At 33.8% G+C, this 24292-nt stretch overlaps 2 protein-coding genes across 3 annotated transcripts; both read left to right on the forward strand.

Annotated features, from left to right (window-relative positions):
• Positions 1–4: 4 nt before the first annotated feature.
• On the forward strand, positions 5–6326 carry LOC111706272 (VWFA and cache domain-containing protein 1). Its single transcript, XM_023479104.1, has 8 exons — positions 5–167; positions 456–540; positions 824–1714; positions 1982–3739; positions 4219–4654; positions 4980–5157; positions 5304–5497; positions 5788–6326. The coding sequence occupies exons 1-8, from the start codon at positions 22–24 to the stop codon at positions 6009–6011; spliced, it is 3912 nt and encodes a 1303-aa protein (XP_023334872.1). The 5' UTR covers positions 5–21; the 3' UTR covers positions 6012–6326.
• Positions 6327–6384: 58 nt separating this feature from the next.
• Positions 6385–24292, forward strand: LOC111706274 (uncharacterized). 2 transcript variants are annotated; one of them, XM_023479107.1, is made up of 12 exons: positions 6385–6428; positions 10209–10339; positions 11207–11265; positions 12457–12526; positions 13153–13195; positions 14791–14909; positions 15140–15220; positions 16491–16647; positions 17026–17159; positions 18289–18378; positions 22495–22556; positions 23436–24292. In XM_023479107.1, exons 2-12 carry the CDS (start codon positions 10226–10228, stop codon positions 23527–23529), a joined length of 1023 nt encoding a protein of 340 aa, XP_023334875.1. In that variant the 5' UTR covers positions 6385–6428; positions 10209–10225; the 3' UTR covers positions 23530–24292. The 2 variants fall into 2 exon arrangements, with proteins under 2 accessions (XP_023334875.1, XP_023334876.1); XM_023479108.1 differs by lacking the exon at positions 6385–6428 and adding an exon at positions 6855–6917.

A 24292-nucleotide genomic window follows, 5' to 3' on the forward strand; every position in this document is an offset into this window, starting at 1 on the left:
GGGTGAAAGCTCGGGTTAAAAATGTCGAGAGAAATCATGATGCTTCTTGTCTCTTGCTGGGTTGGAGAAGGGGATTCGTTGTTCAACCAGACTACTAGACCTGAGGGGATAACACTGAGTACCCAGACCAGTTTTATACCTGATCCAACCTCATTTTTTAAGCAAAGGTAAGTTCACTTTCTAATTTACAACATTTTAAAGGTTTTTTCTATGCTGAAGAGGGAAAAATATTTTTTGGATAAACAGTTTCTGATAGGGGGAAAACTTATAATCCCCCGCCCCAAATATGAACATTTAAAATTTTTAACCTTCAAGATAATGAAGGGTACTGGAGCTAGTTATCATAATATAAAACGTTAAAACTTTCCCGTTTAAAAATCACAATGGTGGTTGCTTCAGAAAAGAGAGTAAATAAACGATAAACATAAATTAATAATTTGTAATGATTTGTTTAGAGGAAGTAGTTTAGAGCTAGGCGATGAATTGATAACAGGAGCAGCTAAAACTTTAGGTCTTTACCTCCATGGGATAACAACTAAGGTTCTTATTTTGCTTTTCAGTCGATTCATGAAGAATTTTGTTGTATATTTTCATGAAAAAATCATTCACCCCCCCCCCCCTTATTCATTTTAGGGGTTTTCCTTGAATTGGGGAAAGGTAGGGATTTTAAAGGAAAAATTAACGTACGTGGAAAGGTATTAAAAAAGGGGAGACATCTTTACACATAATCTCTAATTTTCATCTTAAATCATCAACATTTTATTTGACGTCAAATGAGATACCCTTGCATTTTGGGAGTTCTAATATATTTTTGTATTTGCAGGAGCTTGCTATTGACGAACTTGAATCAGTTCTGGATCATACAACTTTTAAAGTACAGAAAACTTCAGATGATGAGACGACTCATCAGCTCGCAACCGTCATCAGCAATAAGATGAACAAATACTTCAACGCGTTGGCCAACATCAAAACCGGCGTGGAGCTTATTTACTTCAACAATTATCCAAAACCCAACCCGCTTTCAAGTTTTGCTCAATGCTGCGATTTCTCCTCTCCGCAGTTAAAGTACAGCTCCTCCTTCGGGGTTCCAGTGAACAAAGACTTATTTTGTGATACTCAGCATCAAACCTCAACCTTTACGGATCATAATTTAAGTACAAACCTCAGCTCCATATTCTCCTTAAACCTTGCAGATACTCCGGGTCTGAAGTGGCAATACCTGGTCACTCAAGGGGGGAGAGAGGTTGTTTTTCCGGGTTGGGGAAACCCTGGTCGCTCCTGCGATCCAGCCGGTGTTCAGCACAATCAGGTTTTCTTCGATACCTTGCATCAAACTGCCAAAACAATCATTATTATTATTGACCGAAGCTCGGTGATGACGTCATCCAAGATGGCGTTGGCCAAGCTGACCGCCAAGTATGTCCTTGACCTTATGACAGACAACGACAAGGTTTCAGTAATCCTTGTTGACAACACTGTCGTTGAAGTAAACCCCTTCCCTTCGGAATCTTGTCTTCAAGGCAAGGTTTTCCCGATCTCAGATTACTCCAGGTCTAAACTAGAGCAGAGTATTGATAACCTCTATGGTAACCTGGAGACGGGTAATCTAACTGCGGGAGTTGAAACTGCAGTTGATATGCTGCATCACTCAAATATTGGCGATGTTGCACAAATCCTGTTTATTACAAGCGGAAGTACAAGCACGAGACAAACGGTAAGCTTGGTTTAGTAATGGTATAGTTTTTTATTGCATACGAGTTCTGGACTTTCAAAAGGCTCCACATAAAAGGTTTGCTAATTTTTGCCTCACATCTCGCATAAAGTAAGCTTTAGATATTGTTTAGGGAAGCAACATTTTTCATATTACAAATTTTTATCGTTAAAGCTGTCTCAGATTTTAGTGAAGCCTACTGAAGCCTCATTAATTACGAATATATAAAATAAATAAATCCATGTAGCAATTTAATTTTTTTCTTTTCAGAATTTGACAAGGGATATGTCTGAGTACCTAAAAAAGAGGCAGCTTCGCCTTAAAATCTCAATCCTAGCATTATTTAATACTAAACCCGACAACTCCTCTGATACCGAAATCTATTGGAGGAGTTGTATCCCTGAACCTATTCTCGGATCCATTATTCCGATCTACTCCAACAAAAGTTTGTCCGCTCACAAGACGGACTACTTCGATGTGGGACGGAAATCAAGCTTTCATCCTGTAGTTCATAGACCGCATGTTGACCGTCTAGCCGGAGGGATGGTTGTATCCATAGCCCAGGTCGCTGCGATCAAGGACTTTGTGATCGGCGTGGTCGGATTAGATCTCCGGGTCGAAGAACTATTTGAGGACGTTATGTATAGTTCCTACTCAGAGTACACCAGGATATTTCTTATTGATGAGCATGGAACCGCTCTTGCTCATCCGTTTCTTCAACCATCAAATAGTTGGACAGCCCCGGAATTTCCACATATTAAAACCCTAGAGGTTACGGACGGATTTGATGCCGCTCTACATCGAATCCGATCCTTCCCGTCCGGAACATATGTGACCCCATCCAACCTTAGTTACACATGGGAGCAGGCGGAGGCAACCAACTACATAGTTGTGGTTGTATCCCTTCCCTCCGCACCCGGAGCTCAAACTATCTTAGACTCAGTCCCTGACCCTGCTCAGGGTTGGGAGATTCAGTATCATGATCTCATCCCAACTGGAAAAAGTAAACTTTGTAAACATATGAGAGAAGTCGCATCCATGGAAACTGCCGCATTGTACCTATCCCCAACCGCATTTGCCTCTCCCTTCGATCATATAAACGGAGAGAACATTCCGCTCCGAACCCAATCCTTCATGGCTTTCCTCACTGATCCGACAAGATTGATAGCGAACCCGGGACTAAAAGCCGGGGTTAAGGAGGATGTTACGCTTCTCTCTCATATCGTTAAACACTGGAAGGATCTAGCGTATTCGTCGCCGTTAAACAATTATATTGTGAGGAGAAGGATATTTTCTCCTCGAGGAGTTGAGATCTTGTATCCTGGAGCAGCTTTAGAGGAGGGAACCGATTCATCCAAACAACTCTGGTTTCTTAAAGCTGTGAAATCTCCGAACCAGGTTGTGGTTTCTCCGCCCCGGTTGGATCCAGGTGGAGCCGGTTTTATTATAACTGTTTCTAAAGCGCTTCGCGCCACCAATAGTTCAGGAGAGGATTATTTGATTGGGGTGGTTGCTGCTGATTATACTTTAGGATACTTCTATAAGGTTCTCAATGATACTATTCCTGACGGATTCTGCTCTCAATCTAACTCTCGGTGCTTCCTCTTGGACGATCGTGGAAATATTTTAGCCCATCCTGCGCTTGCCCGTGACGTCATTAAATATCTGAACTTCCCCTCGGAGAGCCAACATTTCACCCACATGGAAACCTTCATCGCCACTGATCTTCTTCAGAACAGAGAATTTATCATGAAGAAGGTTTGCCGATCCCAGAGCTCCGGGAAACTCCAACGGTACTTCCAGCTAGACTCGGAGTTCTCCGGAGTAGTCAGTAACAGTCGTTCTTCCGATCCTTGTATTCAGTATAAGCTGAGCAGGGTACCTGGAACCAACCTGTTCCTGGGCCTGGTCTATCAGTCTTGTAACAGCTCCGCCTTCTGCTGGTGTTCTACCCTAGATAGAACCTGTCTAGACTGCCAATCCTGGGAGCAGGGGGAATGTGAGTGTCCCTGTGAGTGTGAAGCCAAGGTATGATTAAATGGAGTGTTCAAGTAAAATTAACTTTTTTTTTCTAAATGACTAACTTTATAATATTTTTTTTTTCAATGTTTAATGTTTTTTAATTATTCAATCCTAGATATTTTCATAAAGCTTTAAATTGTTTTTTTTTTTGAAAAATTCGGTTGATGTGGCTACCTAGGATTATGAGTCTTTTCACTCTTGAGTTACAATTGATTTGATGAAAATCTAAATGCCAGTTGGCAAGTAAAAAATTACCTCAATTTAAAAAAAAATAGTTACAGAACAAGCATCAAGTCTTCTGATAATTGGTAATAATCCTAGCTTAGTTTGCGGATCTTTAATTAGCCATTCTTTACAGTTTAAAAACATTACAAAGAAAATTTTTGCAGATTTTTCAGTTTTTATTGGAAGATTTCTAAAATTAACAAAAAATCGATAGCTAATACCAACTAACACAGATAAGCTAAAAATTTGTAATTCTTTAGGTTGATGTTTGCCAAATATCAGATGAAAGTGATAATATACCTCCTTGTGAGATCCAACCCACTAAATACAAACCCCAGAGATATATGACAACCAGGTTGGATCATTATCCTCCCTGTATCTATACCGACTGCTCTTCCCGCACCCTGGAGCAGGACTGCTACGGGGTCTTGGGCTGCTCTTGGTGTGATAAAACCCAGGACGGATATGGGAATATCAGTTCTCCGCTCTGCTCCGACCAAAGGGAATGCTACGGAGGGATTCTCGGCTCCCAGAGTCCATATTCTAGAATCTTCGATCGATCTCTTGTACATTCAGTGGAGGATGAGGAAAGATCTCTCTCCCGAGCTGGTCCTATTGGTCCGGTAGCTGGAGGAATCATGGCGTTTTTTCTCCTTCTTGCCCTTGCGGTCTGGGGATATAAACATTGGTCAGCAGGTGGGTCTCCACTCGTCATCCAAGTAAAGCCAATAAAAATATGGAATAAGAAGACGACATGTATTTGATGTTGATTTAAAGCAAATATTTTTACCAGTAAATTGAAAATTAACTAATTAAGTGAAACGGTCTGTATGCACTGCACAGTTGTAGTGTTTCTTATTCATTGGATCATGTGAAATCATAACTTGTGTCAATAAGTCGGCTACCTATTCCAATGTTTAATGGGTCCCACTGTACAACCATTAATTCTTATAGTTGTAGGTTCTGAAATCTGAGTTTTCTAATACAAGAATTAATTTAAAATATATTTTCTCCTTTAAAGGAGAGAGAGGGTTACTGTCCCGAAGCCATGGATCCACCCTGCGTATAAACACTATAGAGGAAGAAGCAGAGGAGATAGGAGGGCCCCCTTCCGGACACCAAAACTACGGACTTCATCAACCTGATACTAACCAAGCTATCACTGTGGTTTCTCCTTATAGGATGAATCCTTCCTACAGGTATTTAGCAACTGAACACTTTCATCAAACTCTGATTTTCTAAACTATATAGTTTTAGTTTGACATCTTTCAGTTATAATTGCTGCATTATCAAAGGTTAAAATTGATCAATTTTGATTATTTTTTGAATTGGAATAATTGTTAAGGAGACCTAGACCGGCTGGGACGGATTCCGATCATGGTTACAGCACTATGACTCCAGGTGGGGATCAGGACAGCGAGATAATGTCCTGTCTCGGAGACGTACCACCTCATCCCAGGAGAATGAGACACAAGAATCCTCTCAGCCTCCAATCTGTGACCTCAGGAACTAGTTCAAGAACCTCTAGTCCTCTTCATGGTAAGGCATTTAACTAATATTAGTAAGACTCAAAAGGCAAGTTACAGTAACAAAAGCTCTAAATGCTAATAACTAGTAAAATATTGTTGACTTTCCAGCTAATAAATTTTAATGCAGACCGGCCATATGCTTTTTTCTAGGGTTTCCATCTGTGGTCTTCATTCGCAAAGGTTGTATTGACGTGGGAACATTTTTCATACTTTGCCAGACATTAGCCCCCCACCCCCCTCCCATCTTTCAAAAAATGTATATTTTTTCTTAAGACATATTTTTATTATAACGTTGTGTAGGACCGATGGAACTCTCTGTCTTCTCCGGGGATGAGAAACAGGGCAGTACTGACTCCAATGAGAGAGAAACACTGATGGAGGATTCTATCCATCCTTGTTCCAGGAGGAAGGAGGTTGACTCCAGGTTGCGTATCCGGGTGCAGGAGAGGAATCAGGTTCCCGAAGTAACCGTGCTCAATAGAAACCAAATTATTGTGTCCGCTACAGTTCATATGGTGGAATGAAATATGCTTTGTGAGGGCTTAGTTTGCAATAAGTTGTTTGTAAGACCAAATATTTGCATTTTTATTTAGTAAAAACTGAAAATTTAGCTTCCCGTATTCAGATTTATATACATTTGTATGAAATTTCTGCAAGAAAAAGGTTTATTCCATAATTTTTTACAGATTTCAATAACATAAACATAATTGTGTTTTAAGACAAAATATGCTGCCATTAGTGTAAAACTAATAAGTCCTGTTAAAATTTATCCCATGACTGATCTCGTTTTTTACCATTTTTTATCTGTTCGTAACTTTGTTAATATAATGATAAGTTTGTTTTTCTGTTAAATGTGTTTATAATATCATGTTTTTCGTTATGTGATCTTTTATTTTCAGATTTAATGATTTCCTAAATAAAATAATGGTATTTCTATTCAGGTATATATATTACAAAAATTTTAACAACTTATTTTAAAATAAAATCCCTTCTTTACCTTTGAAAGGTTATAGGAAAAGTATTACCTTGCAAATTGATCTTTCTGCTTCAAATGACCAGAATAAGTTTAGATATTGTCATAATTAAATTTAAGAGAAGAATTACGCGTAAAAGTATTTTTTACAACAAACTCTTTTAAAGAAAATTATGTAAACATTATTTTATTTCTTGTGGCATCAAAATGATAATGTAAAGTAATTAGTAAAATACTCAAATTTATCCATGGAAATTCTAAAACTGACGCCCATGGCAAGTTATACCGGGTGTTATGATATTTTACTTACACTGCAATGATTAATGAAAATGTTCTGACCCAACTAATACTTAGTGATTGATGATTACAAATATGACATTTTTTCTTTGTAGTGGAAGAAATAGATTTTTGAGTTTCCTTTATATTTTTCTGGAGTTTAGATGATGATTCGTGAATGGTAAGTTCTCAAAGCAGTACTCCACTATTAATTATCCTTTGGGAATGTCGTCTGCACTAAAACTACTATTTCTACCTTCATCATTATAAATAGGGTGTGCGTGAAAAATCCTAATTGTTTTTGGTCTTGAAAGCCCAATATTTTTTAATGTAATGATAATTTTAAAAAATATCTTGAATATTCGATTTTTAAAGTACACTCTGACGTCACCAGGTGCCTCTGACGCACAGAGTAAACAGATAGATAGATAGATAGAAAAATAGATGGACATACAGTATATACTGAGCTGAGAGAGCTCCCTCGATAGCTTTGCTAACCTCAAAGTTTCACGGACAGGGGAACCAGTAACAGTCTGCTCCTTACGTAATTTAAACATCAACAGTGAAGAAAGTTATAAAACCAGTTTTTTAATAAATTTTTTAAATTTCCTATTCCCTGTTATTCAATGATAATGAGTTGTTTACGCAAAAAAACATAAATAATTCAATGATGAAAATTGACATTTACATACACAATATTGGATAAGTATTTGAATAACTTCTTGGACTTATTCCGCGGCGGCGGTCGGCCCAGAAATCGTCTTAACCTAACCTAACCCTAAAATAATAAAAAAAATTATTCCAATGAGACAAAATACTTATTAGTAATAGAAACAATGTGAGAGTGATAGCTAGCGTTTGTTTACATTGTAATGTAAGTGATTCTATTCTTAACCATCAATAATTAGTAAACTTTGATTGCCCAGACCTGGCCTTATATTCAGAAGTCTCAGCATTGTTTACATTTTTTGTTGTTTACGATATAACATGTTCCTCAGCTGTCCCAATAGGTCACAGTAATATAAACAAGTCATATGAATCTCACTGGAATTCTTTTTTACATAAAAAGTTTCTATATCTATGTATATAATTAGTAATCTCTGCCTCAAATTTAATTGCGGAACCATGGGAATGTTCTTAGCTTGGTTTGTAAGTGTCAGTTAAGAAGGTTGAATGTTTAAGAGAGCTTTGTTTTCAGGTACAGCTGGGGGTTCCAAGCTAGTTTAATGAAAAAGGAAAAATGCAAAGCGCAAATATTACATATTTTTATTTTTTGTAATATGCATTTATCAGAAAAATGGGAAGTTAATTAAATTACTACGCATTATTTATATATTTCATGAACACGATAAATTGGCTTGATGCCCAGTTCTCGACCTTTTATTAGTCTAAAGCGTGATAAACAATTTCTTATATGGTTTGATTATTATTTAAGGATTAAATGCTAAGAAAGAGAAAGAGAAAGAGGGGGGGGGGGCTTTTAAAAGGTCTTTTTTTTACCTTACTTCATTTTTGGTCCTTATATTTTTTGTCAGGCTCAAAATTTGACATATTGGAAGAAAAACAAATGTATAAAATAAACAATTTTGAAATATATATAACTTCTCATATTTTGTGGAACCTTTGGTAGGTTCGAAAACTTGCCAAACTAATTAGCAATCCTATCAGTATAATATCCGAACCCGGATCCAGAAAGCCCGAATCTTGTGGATCCAACGGATCCGGATCCTAAGCACTGCCTGTACTTGTATAAAAGTTTACTTGTTAAAGTTCTGTACGTCTAATTTTATTATAATTGTCCCTCGAAATGCATCTTTAAGAATTTGTTAGTGCTATTCTTTTATTAATGTTTAAACCTTTTTTGTTTGTTAATAAAACATTTTTCTCAATTTCTTTTCATGTTTTTCACATATTTCATTGCAACGTTTTTAATTTTGGCAAATAAACTGTCCTAAATATATATAAAGTAGTAATCCCTGTTTGTCTGTGTATGTCAGATTAAAACGCATGAGCCCGTTGACCTATATAAACTCTGTATAACCACGGGAATCTTAGCTTTGTTTTAAACACTTGAGTCGAGTGGGTTGAATTTTTAGAGAACGTTTAGTTTTCAGGCAAAGCTGGGTTACCAAGCCAGTATTCTATAAATGTAAATATCCAATAGATAAGTGCTTTTATATATTTTAGTAAAATTAGGCATCTTCGTAGATTGTTAAAATGAAAATTGGATAAATCATACAATTTTCAAAATTGTATTTTCCAAAAACAATTTCTAATGTGTAATATAATTCTTTGCATGAGGATTTTTTATTTCAAAAATTATTTAATAAAAGTCGTCACTCCCCCCCCCCCCTTTCTAAATTTATTGACCAAAATAATTATATATTTTCCTTTATTCTATATTGTTGTTGCCTTTCATTCATTCTTTTGTCACTAGCTTTCACGGCCCTTCGATATAAAATTATAATGACCTTGTCCGGAGGCGTAGATTACAGGGATTAACCAGTTTTCATTCCGGGGTGTATATTTTCTTTAGAAAATCATTTTCCTTTCTGAAAATCCTTTTTGATATATTAAGGAAAAAATGTTTACGAGTATCCTCAAAGGGGTGGGGGCGGTTATGCAAGATGATGAACAGAAAGTACCCCCCCCCCCAAAAAAAAAGAAAAAAATTTTAAATTATTTCCCCCTGGGGTAAATACATAGTTCTCGAATATTTGGGGGGGGGGGGGGGGGGGGGGGGTTAGACAGAAAATAGGAAACGAAATATGGAAAGTTTATATCCCTGAATAAGTTATATTTTCTGGGAATTATTATTAATTCATACGTACAACGATTCATTTTAAGGGTAAGTTAATTATTAAGCAAATACACCGTGTTAGAAAGGAAAGCCAAAAGAATAATATTATTATTGTAAATATTTCAGAACCCTCTTATTCTTATCTTGGTTTTCAGCCCCAAGGGTCAGTTAAGTACCTTAACATCCCGCTGTCTGGGGAATCATGGGTCGGTAATGTTGGTCCAATAGCGTACAAAAAACACCCCGTAAGAATGCTACATAGGTAGAGGCGCAACTAGGACCTAGCAAAAGTCCTAGTTGCGCCTCTGTACATAGGGATGCATGGTAATAATGTGATGGTCATGTTATTGAAAGTGCGTATAAATATGTTTCATATACTAGACAGTTGACCAGTAAATATTGATAGAATTATTCTTATCTTCTTAAACGAAAAATTCATTTTATTTTTAAGTTAATTAAGCTTGTATAGGATTATATATTGTACATAGGCTTAAGAAGGTTAGTTAATACATTTTTATTTTTCTTATCCTAGATTAAATTAAATTATCTTAGTCTTTCGGAGAATAAAAAATAGAGAATTATATCCACCTCTTAACTATTATTTCAAGTTTAACAGAAACAATCCATTCTTATCATTCTAATGACGTTTAAACAAAGCAATAATATGTTCAGAAATCTATGAATTAAAAATGTCGGAGGCATTTTCAAGTTTACGAGCTTTAGTGTCCGGAGATACTAAAGTTGATGTACCTGTACCAGCCTGTCTAAATCATTGTATTAACCAGGAGGTGTTCAATTGTAAGGTAAGTCAACCCCTTACTTCATTTTTGGTCCTTATATTTTTTGTCAGGCTCNTGGAAAAATATCCCAAATGTTCGAGACACACTTAAAGAAGTATTAGGTTGAATCTAGCTTAAATTCGAAATTTTAGTTTTGACAATTTTTGGGGCATATTTAGACCAGTTTTGAACAGTTGGGATTTTTTTGGGGGAGGAGCCATCCTTACCTAGTCCCCCTACATAACATGTCTGTATACCCCTCTCCCTTTAGCCAGGAAATTTTGCTAAAATTCAACGGTTTAAATTTCATTTTTTCTACATAGCTAGAAAAAAATTCTAATTTTTTATGATGTAATTTTATTTTAAAAATTGAGATATTTATTTTGATTAATTATGTGCAAAAAATCAATATTTTTTCTCATTCACATTATGAATAGTTATATAACTATTGCGTTCTAACGTTTCAATAAAAGTTTATGTTTTAATAAATTCAAGACGAATTTTTATGAATTTTTGGTGGGGGGTTCTACGATAAAGTCTCTTTAGTGTATAATTTTTATTTTTTTTTATTTTTTCCGGAAAAATCATTTACCCCCCCCCCCCTCTTTTGAAAATCATTTTCCTCCAGAAAAAACTTAGGGTTTTATTGGCTTAGTTGGAACAAATAAATGATTTTTCGGGGAAAGTAATTAAATTTTGGGTTACAAGTATGAAAAATGAAGATAAAAATTGCTGCCTTTTCATGTCCAACTTTTCATTCCCACCCCCACCCCGGGATTGTAATTGTTAAAAATATTCACCCCAGATGCATATGACGTGCAGAGCAAAATTTCCAATGAAAAGGAATGTTTTTTTTTGATGAATTTTTGCTCCTGCTCACCTATTGTTTAGATTTGTGGAGAAGTTTTTGATAATATTCATAAATATATCACTCATGGGAAAGGACACAGGTAATTTCATTGAACAGAGGTCAGCTCGAAAATTTGTGAATGTTGGAAACTAATTTTAACTGGTTGATAAACTCATTCTCTTCCCAGATTGGTCAATGAGAGATTAGAAAAAGAACCAATTAAAATAAGTTTCGTTTAATACATATTCTAATTAAAAAAATATTTAAAGCAAAAAGGTTTTTCAAGCATTATCTTAAAATTCCGTTTACCTTTTTAAGAATGGAAGAAGTATACCAAATTTGGAGCATATTGATAAATTCCACAGTTTTTCTATGAAGAGGTTGATATTTTCCTGAAAAATCATTTCCACTCTTGAGAATAACATTTATCATATATTTTTGACAAGTTTCTGTTTTTTACGATTTGAACTGATTTACAGGGTTTACAGGTGTCTAGTGTCTATGTTTTGTGTGATGAACACCTTAAACAAACAATGAAACTTTGTTAAATAAATATCTTTTATGTTCTATAATATTTTATTGATTATCTGACACATGAGTCCAATGTCAACAACATTTATTTTTTACTAAAAAAAATAGTTTGATAAAAAATTAATATTTCTAAGACTAAAATGTCTGATTAGCACGAACATAAGTTAGATATGAAAAATAAATTTTAAACCTGGAACAAGAGGAATAAACTAATCTACACATCCGGATGCAATTCGCAAAATATGAAAATTACAGAAACATCTGAAAAGATAGATTAGATTTTATTTACTTTATTTAAATCTGAGAAAATTCTCGTCAATTTGAAGGTAGTGAATCGGTGGCTAATCGGGAAACACCAAGGCAAAAAAATTCTGCTAATTATTGTCATAAATGATAAACTACTGCAATGGTGTTCACAAAAAGATGCAGCGTTGATTACTTACGATATAAAGTCGCCAATTAATTCCCAATTTATAAAGGACACCCTCTAATAACTTTCATTTGGGTTTCTCTGTAACAGTGAACAAGGGAGAATATATCAGAATTTAACAATTTTGCAAGCCAGAGAAACGACGGGATTAGGTATAGAGCAGATTAAGAATTCAAGAATACCGTTGTGAATGGAGGGTTACATAATATCACAATGACTGTCCCTTTAAAACAAAACACTCCTGGAAGAAAAACAAATAAGATTTTATTGGATGGTTTTTTGTTTATTTTTAACGTTATTTTTAATATTTATTTAATTTATTTTTTGAAGAGGCTCAAGTACTGTTTGCGGGTTTTGTGGAGGGGTTTGGACCTCTTACTCAGCTCTCTGTATCCATCAGGTACTTATAAACTGGGGCGTACACAGGAATATTTCCGGGGGGCTGATATTATTTTCCGGGGGGCTGATATTTTTTACGTGGGGTGGTGAATGAAAACACCAGGGAAACCATAGATTTCACTGATCCAGGGGGGGGCCGGGGGGGGGGCAATAGCCTTCACCACCCTCCTGTACATGCCTCTGGTTTTCATTATTTATTTTTATAGCTTTTTTCAAAATTAAATTCGTTCAAGATTTATACTGACTTACCCCTGCTGAGGATAAAGATTAAACCAAACCCGTCCAACGCGGTGCACATTCCAGTTTGTGAGGAATGTTCCTAAAGCTTTTTATAGAAAGTGTGAATCAAAGTATCGAAAAGAAGGAATAGCTTTCCCTTTGATGTAAAATTTTGACCCCCAAAAATTTTAAAAATTGATTGCGCTTACAGGTAAAATTTCATGTTTGTCTTTTTATTATTTTTTTTTTATCTTTTATCAAAATTCGTTTAGAATTAAGTAGACATCAACTTAGTGAGCCTGACAACTAGTAAATAGTAAGCGAAGGAAAATACACTTCTCAATTATTTTTCATTTTCTTTATCTTAATTGCAATTTGGGTTTTCTGTTTAATATCTATAATTTTTAGTTGGTTTGGGAGAACAAGAAAACTTCAGACCCAATCACTGGAGGTAGTTACTTTTAATGCTTTTTTTTGGGGGGGGGGGGGGGGGGTTAATAATTTGACATAAAAAAGCAAGTTTTTTTATTCTTTTTGATATTTTTTTCTCAAAAATTGTTTAATTTTCCCAAATAAATCTTTCATTTACCCCGATTAAGCTAGTAAAACCTTATAAAAAAAATTATTTTCAAAAAGGAGGGGGGGGATTTTTAAAGAAAATATACTGCCCTGGTTACGAGTCAACGATCTTGTTTTCCTGACCGGCCAAAAAGAGACAAATTCTTCATGTTATTAGAATACTTGTTCATGTGTTAGGACAACTGGTAAATGTTTAGGAAAAAGTTAATATTTGATGGTTACGAAAATTTGTTCATGTTTATACTTAGAAAAGGAGTAAATTGTTTGGACGAATTGTTTATGTTCACGCTTAGGAAAGGAGTAAATTGTTAGAACGAATTGTTTATGTTCACGCTTAGGAAAGGAGTAAATTGTTAGAACGAATTGTTTATGTTCACGCTTAGGAAAGGAGTAAATTGTTAAAACGAATTGTTTTTGTTCACCCTTAGGAAAGGAGTAAATTGTTCGGACGAATTGTTTATGACGCTAGGGAAAGGGGTAAATTGTTAAAACGAATTGTTTATGTTCACCCTTAGGAAAGGAGTATATTGTTAGGACGAATTGTTTTTGTTTACGCTTAGGAAAGTAGTAAATTGTTAGGACAATTTGTTCATGTTCACGCTAGGGAAAGGAGTAAATTGTTGGGACGAATTGTTTATGACGCTAGGGAAAGGATTGAATTGTGAGGACGATTGTTTATGTTTACGCTAAGGAAAGGAGTAAATTGTTAGAACGAATTGTTTATGTTTACGCTAAGTAAATAAGTAAATGGTTTGGATGGAAATGGTTTATGTTCAGGGAAAAGGTTAAGGGTAAGGACAAATTGTTAATGTTAATGTCAAATATTTTTATAAGTATTGATGAATTAAAGCTTTAAAGGTTACCGTAATCGAATTAAAGGACTCTCCATGTAATATCAACTGACTCTATCGAAAGAATTACTTTTCCGATTATCAAAGGTACCAGTTGTCTGAAAATTGGTTCTTCATCTGAAAACTGACGCGGTTTGTCCATAAAAAAGACAAATGTGGATTTTTGCAGTTATTAGTTTTGAAAAAGGAAGGAAATTGACAACATTTATATTTTGCAAGGAATAGGACGGTATATTATTTATATTTAATCTTATTAAAAAGGAGGTCACTTAAGCTTATGTCGACAGTCCTTTTAAAATAAAACTTAAAGGGACTGGAAGTGTAATTCAATGTGACTTTCATTGCAAAGATGGCAATACCTGATTTACAACGGTATCCTTGCAAGCTTTGTTTGATTAAGTATGAATGTTTTTAAGTTTGAAAACTGATCATGTTCAATAATGTCTTTTCTGCAAAAGTGACAATAGCGCATTTCAACCCTAGAAAATCAATAATATCTCCCACAAGCTTGATCAGAAATGTTTCAAGGGTACCGTTGTAAATCTTTGCATATATGGAGTGTGTCTTGACATCACGCTTACAGTCCCTTTAAGATTACGTTGGCAACATTGTTTAGGAAAGAAAGTTGTGTGTCCGCTAGCGTGTGGACTAGACTCCGCGACCTTACCGGAGATTAAATCCCATCTAATGAGCTTTCACGGAGCTGAACCTGACCGAATATCTTCTGTTGAAGAGGTAAACCAACATATTCAGAGAAGCGATAAGGGGATTGGGAGAACTAATATTTTGCTTAAAAATGTTCGAAATTTTGGAAATTTTAAATTTTTCGCAGACAAAATTATGTTAATTTTTTGGCCTGAAGTTTTTCCTTTAAAATTGGCATTATGAAATATATAAAGTATAGAAGAAAGGGAGGGGGATGAATTGCTGTCTCATCTTTTATAGAAGTATGATTCTATTTTAAGGACGGAAATGTTAGACTAAAAGTAGAACTAATTGAGCCAGCAACCTGCCCTAAATGTGAAACCAAACTTTCTAAAGCTCAGGTACTGTTTATGAATAGTAAGGTATAAAAATCACTATAAGTGGTTGAAAAAGACTGAAAGATATTGTAATAGATTGTAAAAGAGATTGAAAGAGATTGAAAGAGATTGAAAGAGATTGAAAGAGATTGAAAGAGATAAGGATTCACACGAAATGTCATTGTCAGTACTTCAAGAGGATTCGTTGTCAGAGTTGTCTAAAATTTTCATTCAAATTATAAGATTAGAAAACATTATTCATTAAAGGGACGGTTGACGTAATTTAAAGTGACCTAACATTTTAAAAGGGGTGGCATGTCCGATTCACAGGGGTAACCTTTAATTTGGAAAAATGACAATATCTTCCTTATGTTACTCAGATGAAGGGTTAAAGGGTACTGTTGGGAATCTGACATGCCACTCCTCAAACAATTATCTTTAAGTGCTTTTATTTTACTCGTGAAATATTCAGTAAGTGCTCTTCAATAGATTAAATTAAAATTATGTTAAAACCCAAATAGATAATCAAGTACAATTAAGGTGGCAAAACGTCACAAGTGCCAAATGTAACAAGGAAGACGACATCTTACCTACATTTATATAAGCCAAACAAATATATTATGTTTATAGATTTAAATTAATTTACTAATTATAGCACTTTTTTCATTTTTATATAGATCTAATGTGTTACTAAATTTTGTCAAATATGACACTTCAGAAAAAAATGTAATACCCTTGGAAGACGACATTTCATAAGAAACTAACTTTTCTCATTGCCTGCATTTTCCCCGGATCTGGGGGTTTAACCTCGGTAAAACCTCTCCAAAGGACTTCCCCGAAGATGGATTAAAAACATTTCTGAAATATGTTTTAACGTAGTATATCCAAATTAAAATATAAGAGCGTAATGTACAATATCAGTTTCAATCCGTTTATTTAGTCAAGAGGATATTAAATAAAAAAATGTAAAAACAGAAAATAAAGAACACATAAAATTGCACTTATTTCACTGTAAGTAAAGCACTTCAGTCTAAAATGATCACTATAATTTATAATTTTGTCAGACACATAAAACTCAGTTGACGCTTGTGACGTAGACACACCTGAACTGAGAATATACACACTCTGCGTTGCCACCTATTGTACTTGATCATCTATTTGGTTCAAACCAATATTTGCATACTAGACATTTGAAAATTCACGATGTGCGTCCTCCTTATTAGTGGGACGCATATCTTTAATAACTAAGAATAATTTTTTAGTTTTCTCATGATATATAGATATTCGTATTTAGGTCAGGTTGGATACTCACATAGCCTTCCAGTGTTTAAAGCGTAGCGGACCCGTTCAACAAAGAGTAGCAGAGATAGAAAACCAAGGATATCAAGCTGGAGAGGATCCTATACTCCTACTCCTGCAGGAGATACAAGCTCTCATACTACACCTGAAAGGTAGGAACCAAGGATATCTATGAGAGGATCCTATATTCCTACTCCTACTGGAGATAAAAGCTCTCATACTACACCTGAAAAGTAGGAACCAAGGATATCTATGAGAGATCCTATACTCCTACTCCTACAGGAGATACAAGCTCTCATACTACACCTGAAAGGTAGGAACCAAGAATATCTATGAGAGGATCCTGTTCTCCTTCTCCTACAGGAGATACAAGCTCTCATACTACACCTGAAAGGTAGGAACAAAGGATATCTATGAGAGGATCCTGTTCTACTCCTACAGGAGATACAAGCTCTCATACTACACCTGAAAGGTAGGAACCAAGTATATCTATGAGAGATATCTAAGTATCCAATGATTATATTATCTAGGATTGCTGGAAAAGGGAGAGTATCGGGAAAAGTATCTTGAGGAAAGTATCCAGGCGGATAAAAAGTACCCAAAACTCCCTCCGTCCTTCTCTAAGGAGTTCCTTACCTGGGTTCCTGTAGGATACACGCTTCAGGTCAGTTTTAAAATAACAAAGGTCGAAATTTATGAATCGTGAATGCTTTACTAAATCACTAATCCGTATCTTCTTTAGTTTCCACGGATTAAGTTAGTTCTCCTAAATTTCTCTGTAGGGTTCAGTAAAAAACACGAATCAGCTGTTATTCATGAATATTAATCTCTTCAAATTAAAAGTTTCTACTATCTTTCTTGTGTTTAGACGTTTTCAAAAGTTCCAACCTCGGTTTACGCATTTTCAAGATTTCCTCCCTTCAAAATAGAATTAGGTTTAATTTAGCGATTGAAAAACTTCTCAATTTCATAATATAAATAACGAAATCTATACAGTTTACTCCTTTATTTTTCTCAAAAACATTCACTCGATTTGAGGTTAGAAGAAAGTTTTAAGCAATTGAAAATCGTCAATAATATGGGCAAATTTACTATTCTGTTTCTTTTCAAAACTTTAAAAATAATTCTGAAAAATGTTTTATTGTATTGTCAGTATGAATAAAAGACTAATTTTTCACAATTTTGATATTCTTATCCAATTATTTTCTACTGCTTGATTGACACCTTTGGTAAAACAAATGTTCAATTTTTATTCTAACGTGTCTCAATTATATGTGTCATATCTACTCCCCTCTCCTTAATATACTTTTCTCTTCCCCTAATCTACTTTCTTATCTCCTGATTTACTTTCCTCTCTCCGTTTTAATAAAATTCCTAAATTTTAGATTTTAGAATAAATTCGAGAATATACAATGGTCGGCGTTTATATCAATATACTGAAGACGATTTTTCTTCAGAAATATGTTAACGTTTTGATTTCTAACAATCTTTTTTCAATAGGTTTATAATCAAACAAAGAGAAGTTGTTAAATGACAGCTTCTTATTGTTTCCTTGTTATATGCGTATCCATGCTGTTTAACAAGCTTGGTATAAATTAAAAAATCTAAATCGAAAGTCGTCTTCATTGTATTGATATATATACAACGACTAAACACAAAAATCAATGAATCAGAAGTACTAATTCCTTATTTTTTACTTTGTACTAAACCTAACTACAGTTACAAATCTAAAAATCTTCAAATTCGAGTTTTCAAGTTTCTGCAGAAAAATCTAAATCCAAAATTCGTTGCAGGTTTTGATCTCAGAGGAAGAGAACTTTCTAGTAATGTTTGATATATGGAGTCAAGTTGTAGATAAACTCTCAGGACCAGACAATCTACAGGTAGGGTTATCCATAAACACAATCTACAGGTAGGGTTATCCATGTACACAATCTACAGGTAGGGTTATCCATATACACAATATCCAGGTCGGGTTATTCATATACACAATTTCTAGGTAGGGTTATCCATATACACAATCTTATACACAATCTCCAGGTAGGTAGGGTTATCTATACTCAATTTCTAGGTAGGGTTATCCATATACACAATCTCATACACAATCTCCAGGTAGGTAGGGCTACACTCAATTTCTAGGTAGGTTTATCCATAAACACAATCTCCAGGTAGGGTTATTTATATACACTCTTCAGGTAGGGTTATCTATATACACTCTTCAGGTAGGGTTATCTTTAATCCGTCTTCAGGTAGGGTTATCTATACAGAATCTCTAGGTAGGGTTATCCATATACACAATCTTCAAAAAGAGTATTTTCATCATTTTCGAAAGTAGCGAGGATTTACATATCAAATATATTTAAATTTTTTTTCTAAGTTTAATTTTTGCTGAGTAACAAACTTTATTGATATTTGGGATTTAAATATGAAGTAAGAATCAATAAGTCTGTAGTTTTTTAGGCAGTCTGAGAAATAGATTTTATTTGTCATGAAACAAAAGTTGACAGCCTTCAAACATGGTATTGAAACTTTCTATTAATGTTTCATTTTTGGGGGGAATAAAATTTCTCTTATTTGTTTCTTGTAAAAAACACGCATTATTTGTCATGGTTATTATTGGAAAATGCACTTATGCACTATCGATGTAATCTTATTTTTTACATTTTTGAATTTTCAGAAGCCAGCAAATAAAGCATACACGGAAACAGCAGTACACTTTATTTGTAAACAAAGCTATAGGAGTTGCATCAAAAAATATAAAAATGTGAAAAATGTTGGCTATCTGTCGTGAAAAATGTTCAGAGGTCTCAAAAAAGCATGATTTCCTACCTTTTTTAGATTGATTTTATTCAAATTGTTTTATTCAATTTGATTTACAAATTTAAATTTAACAAAATGACCTTACTAAATGTGTTCAAGAAAATGTAAAGAAATTATGAAAATATCTTCTAAAACTAAATCATTAAAAATTTATCAAATACATAAATGTTTCCTCAAAGCTGTCACAAAGTATTTGTTTTTATTACGCTTATTTTGTCGGAATATTATAAAATTATGAAAATCATTTTAATATAAAGTGTCTGTGTGTATGTCCGATCAAAACTCAAACCCCATGGCCGATTTGCTTCAAATATTATTTGGATGGGGGAACACGGTTGAACCACGACAATGTTCTGAGCATTGTTTAAAAATTCTATAAGTAGTAATTTGACTTTTGTAGGGAACACTTGGTTTCCAGGCAAACCCGGGTTCCTAAGCTGGTTTTAGATAGTATTTAACCAACTTACCAACTTAAAGTTCTCATTTTCAAACTTTTGCCCTGTCCATCATATTATATCAATATTTTCTTCCCAACAAGTTTTTTACCTTAGAATTTTTTTGTTTTTCGGGAAAGTTTTTTTATACAGTTAAACCCAGAATTTGGAGATAATTAGTTTTCTTAATTCTGCAGATATTTAGTTTTCTTTATTGAATAATTATATGGAGCTCTATAAAACTGTTCACGCATATTTCATAGCTATTTGTTTATTTTCACAATTACTGAGATTTAGGATAATAGGTATAAAACCATTGAAAAATGGCAAGGCGAAATTTTATTCTTTATTTCGATGTCTCCAAATACCACTGTTGGAATATGCATCTTAAAAAAATGATCGATGATCCTGTATCCCAGTGCTTATTTTGAAGCGGATCCGGATTGTAGATTCGCACCGGAAAAAAATGGACATTTCTTTAAGATCTATTGATTTTTTTTAACGAGAAGAATTTTTAAATAATTTTTATTCTTTTTTCGGTTTTTTAAGATATTGTTTGATGAACAATTCAGAGATAAGAAAATTTTGGATAAAATAATTTTTTTCAACATTTCAGATATGTGTTTTGAGAGCAAAAGATTTTTTATTGCAGTTTTGGGTTATTATTTTGCCCCTTGGATCCGCACATTTTTGCGGATCTGGATTCAGGAAGCCAAAATGTTGCGGATCTAACGAATCCGGATCCTAGGCACTGCTATAACCTTTGCTATATTTCCCCCTCCAGTAATTCTGGAAATTCTCTGGTTCAATATAAACTCAATTTATCCTGATCAAGGGAACCCTTTGTTCAGATAATCGTAGGAATTCATTTTCAGAAAAATATTTAGTGGGTTTTAATAAAGCTCGCTATTTATATCAGAATAAAATGAAGGATAGTAAATTAACAAAAATATAAAAAAATGATAAACTTGAACCATAAGGTTAAACTATATATGATAATAAACGTTAAAAAGTTAAATCTATAATATATGCAAAAGTTAAGATACAGGGTGTTTCACTCAGACTTGAAGATTGTCTCTGATTTTTGATAAAATTTGGTTGACGAATTTCAAAGATCAAGATCATAAAGACTCAACTATAATTTTTAGAAGGATTCGTTGCATGTCTAAGTTTAAGCTATTTCTAGGTTTAAGATATGTCTAAGTTCAAGCTATGTCTAGGTTTAAGCTACGTCTATGTTAAGCTATGTCTTAAGTTTAAGCTATGTCTTATTTCAAGTTATTTCTAAGTTTAAGCTATGTCTAGGATTAAGCTATGTATAAGTTTAAGCTATATCGAAGTTTAATCTATGTCTAAGTTTAAACTTCGTCTAAATTCTAGCTTTGTCTAAGTTTAAGCTACATCTAAGTTTAAGCTATGTCTAGTTTTAAGCTACGTTTATATTAAGCTATGTCTTAAGTTTAAGCTATGTCTTATTTCAAGCTATGTCTTATTTTAAGATATGTCTAAGTTTAAGCTATATCTAAGTTTAAGCTATGTCTAAGTTTAAGCTATATCTAAGTTTAAGCTATGTCTAAGTTAAGCTATGTCTACGGTTAAGCTAAGTCTAAGTTTAAGCTATGTCTAAGTTTAAGCTATATATAAGCTTAAGCTATGTATAAGTTTAAGCTATGTCTAAGTTTAAGCTATGTCTACGGTTAAGCTAAGTCTAAGTTTAAGCTATGTCTAAGTTTAAGCTATGTCTACGGTTAAGCTTTAAGCTATGTCTAAGTTTAAGCTATGTCTAAGTTTAAGCTATATCTAGGTTTAAGCTTTGTCTACTATTTAGCTATATCTAAATTTAAGCTATGTCTAAGTTTAAGCTATATCTACGGTTAAGCTATGTCTAAGTTTAAGCTATGTCTAAGTTTAAACTATATCTAAGATTAAACTATGTCTACGGTTAAGCTATGTCTAAGTTTAAGCAATGTCTAAGTTTAAGATATGTCTAAGTTTAAGCTTTGTCTAAGTTTAAGCTATGTCTTAGTTTAAGCTATGTCTAAGTTTAAGCTATGTCTAAGTTTAAGCTATATCTAGGTTTAAGCTTTGTCTACTATTTAGCTATATCTAAATTTAAGCTATATCTAAGATTAAACTATGTCTACGGTTAAGCTATGTCTAAGTTTAAGCTATGTCTAAGTTTAAGATATGTCCAAGTGTAAGCTATGTCTAAGTTTAAGCTATGTCTCAGTCTAAGTTTATTTATTGAGTTACTACGTCTAAGAAGGTACAATAGAGATAAATCTAAAGAAAGATGAATCAACTATGATTGTTTGACAAATCAAATCAAATATAATTTATTCTGACAGATACAAAGAAATAAGCATACAATACATGTATGTTTTATAGATCATAATAAAAATAAATATATCCTCATTTTAGCGGGTTTTTTTTAAAATATCTAAATAATGATATGCAGTTTTTTTTTACATTTAAATAATTACAACAATTCTTAGAAATTATCCATCCTGCATGTTCTATGACAGTCGAATCTTTAGTATCTCTAAGACTATTTTAATTTCAACTCCTTTTCTTGAATAAAGAGTGAAAAAAAAATATATATTACTCTATCTTTGGTCTTTTGAGCAGTGCGGAGTCTGACCTCTCAAAAATGTCCCTGAAGGCAGGAAATAAAGTGTAGTCCAAAATTGGTAAACAATCCTTTTAAGTTTTTCGGAATATAAACTTATTTAAACGATGTTTTAGGATGTCACCTTGAAGCTAGAGAAAGAACTCAGCCAAAATGTTAACTCAGGATTTCTTCCTAGGTAAATTTTTTTAGTATTCTCTTCAACTTTTTTTCTTCCTTACCATGAGAATCAGAAAACTGTGGAATAGGATGACGACTTTAGACTCAATTTATGATTTTAAATAGTCCAATGGCCGAGTTTAAAGTATTTGAGCGGCGGTTTAAATTTAAGCCGCGGCTTAAATATTGTTGGTTCCACTTAAAATTGTATCATATGTTTCAAGATTTAAGCTTGCGCTTAATTTAAACCGGGTTTTGGCGGATTTAAACCGCGGCTCAAATTCTTCAAATTCCATCTCAATGCGCATGAGACTTAGTAAGTTTGCAGTTTACACGGACCAATTTCATTGAATAAGGATATTTAAGCTATTAGTAAAATTATTTGCTTTGTTGTGACATCAAATAATCATGAAGACTGCTTTATTCTCGTCTTCCTTTTTCATAGTGTTCTGGTTCTCATTGTAGATATATCTTTTTCATAAGTTTTAAAACGTAATTAGAATCTTTTAGAATTAAAACGATTTTGCTAGTTTTTAGTGATTTAATTTATTTTATTTTATTTTTACATTTCCGAAGAAGTCTTGTTAAGTTAGTTTTCTTCCCCCCTTACAACTTATAAGTCCTTTGTCAAGTTTTCTCTAAAGGTTTATAATTTATTATTCAAACAACTCTTATATATTTATAAAAGGGGGGGGGGGGGCATTATTATTAGAGAAGGGGTATCTACCGACCATGATAAAAATTTTACAGCCTGTTACTTATTTTGGACTACCTTAAAATAAATTCTGTGTTTTTTGCACTATTAATACTAGCACTTTCAAATGGGTTAGATATTTAAAAAAATTCTTTCAAATTTTAAAATTATTTTTACATTTCTTCATTTATTTTGAATATCTAGGTGGGGTAGTTTAATGTTTGATCCTGCCATGCTGGACCCCCCGGAGCAAGACGTCCTCTCTAGACTAGAACGAGAACTGGGATGGGTTAAATAAACCTCTGAGCTCCCTGTATTAAACTGCGTACTAGGATAAAGTGTAACCCGACTCTTCCCTGAACCTCTGGGTTTGCAGCAACATTTAAACGAATCTCAGATGGATTTGTACTTGGTAACTGGACGATCTATTAACCTCAGTCATTTTTAAAACCTTTTATACTTTTATACTTTTTTATGTCAGTTTTAGCGTTTTTGTTTTGTATGATGGATTGTCGTCCATGTCTATTTGCACCCTGTTGGCCATGAGCAGTTGCTATTGGAATTTTGAAATTTGATCGGAGGAGAGAGAAGAGGTTTCCGACTAATGTACCCCCCTCCCCCCTCCCCCATTGTTCCACCCCGCAGTAGAACCTAGTCTAGTTCAAGTTCAAGGATAAAGTTTCACTCACTTTAAATTCAAATCCTCAGCTCAGATTGTAATTAATAATTTTCTCCATCTTATCGTCGTGCATATTTTGAATTGTTGAATAAAGGGACTGTCACCGGATTTCTAAGTGACCCAACACAAACATTCATGATTCACAATCGTGTCATTAAGAAATTGTTGTACTTAAATGGAAAGGCTCGTCTAATGTTAAAGAAATCCGCAAGTCATGTTCTGAAAATCCGCGGCACAGAAATATGAATTTTCTTATTTGATAAAACGAAAATATCCCCTGAATAACTTGTTTAAAGGGCATCGTTGGAGAATTTTAAGTAATCGTAGTTTATGTTGATAGTCTCGTTTAAGTTTTGTATCTCTCAGCTTTGTGATTGTTTCA

This window comes from Eurytemora carolleeae, unplaced genomic scaffold, assembly GCF_000591075.1.
Source record: "Eurytemora carolleeae unplaced genomic scaffold, Eaff_2.0 scaffold465, whole genome shotgun sequence".
Taxonomy (NCBI): Eukaryota; Metazoa; Arthropoda; class Copepoda; order Calanoida; family Temoridae; genus Eurytemora; species Eurytemora carolleeae.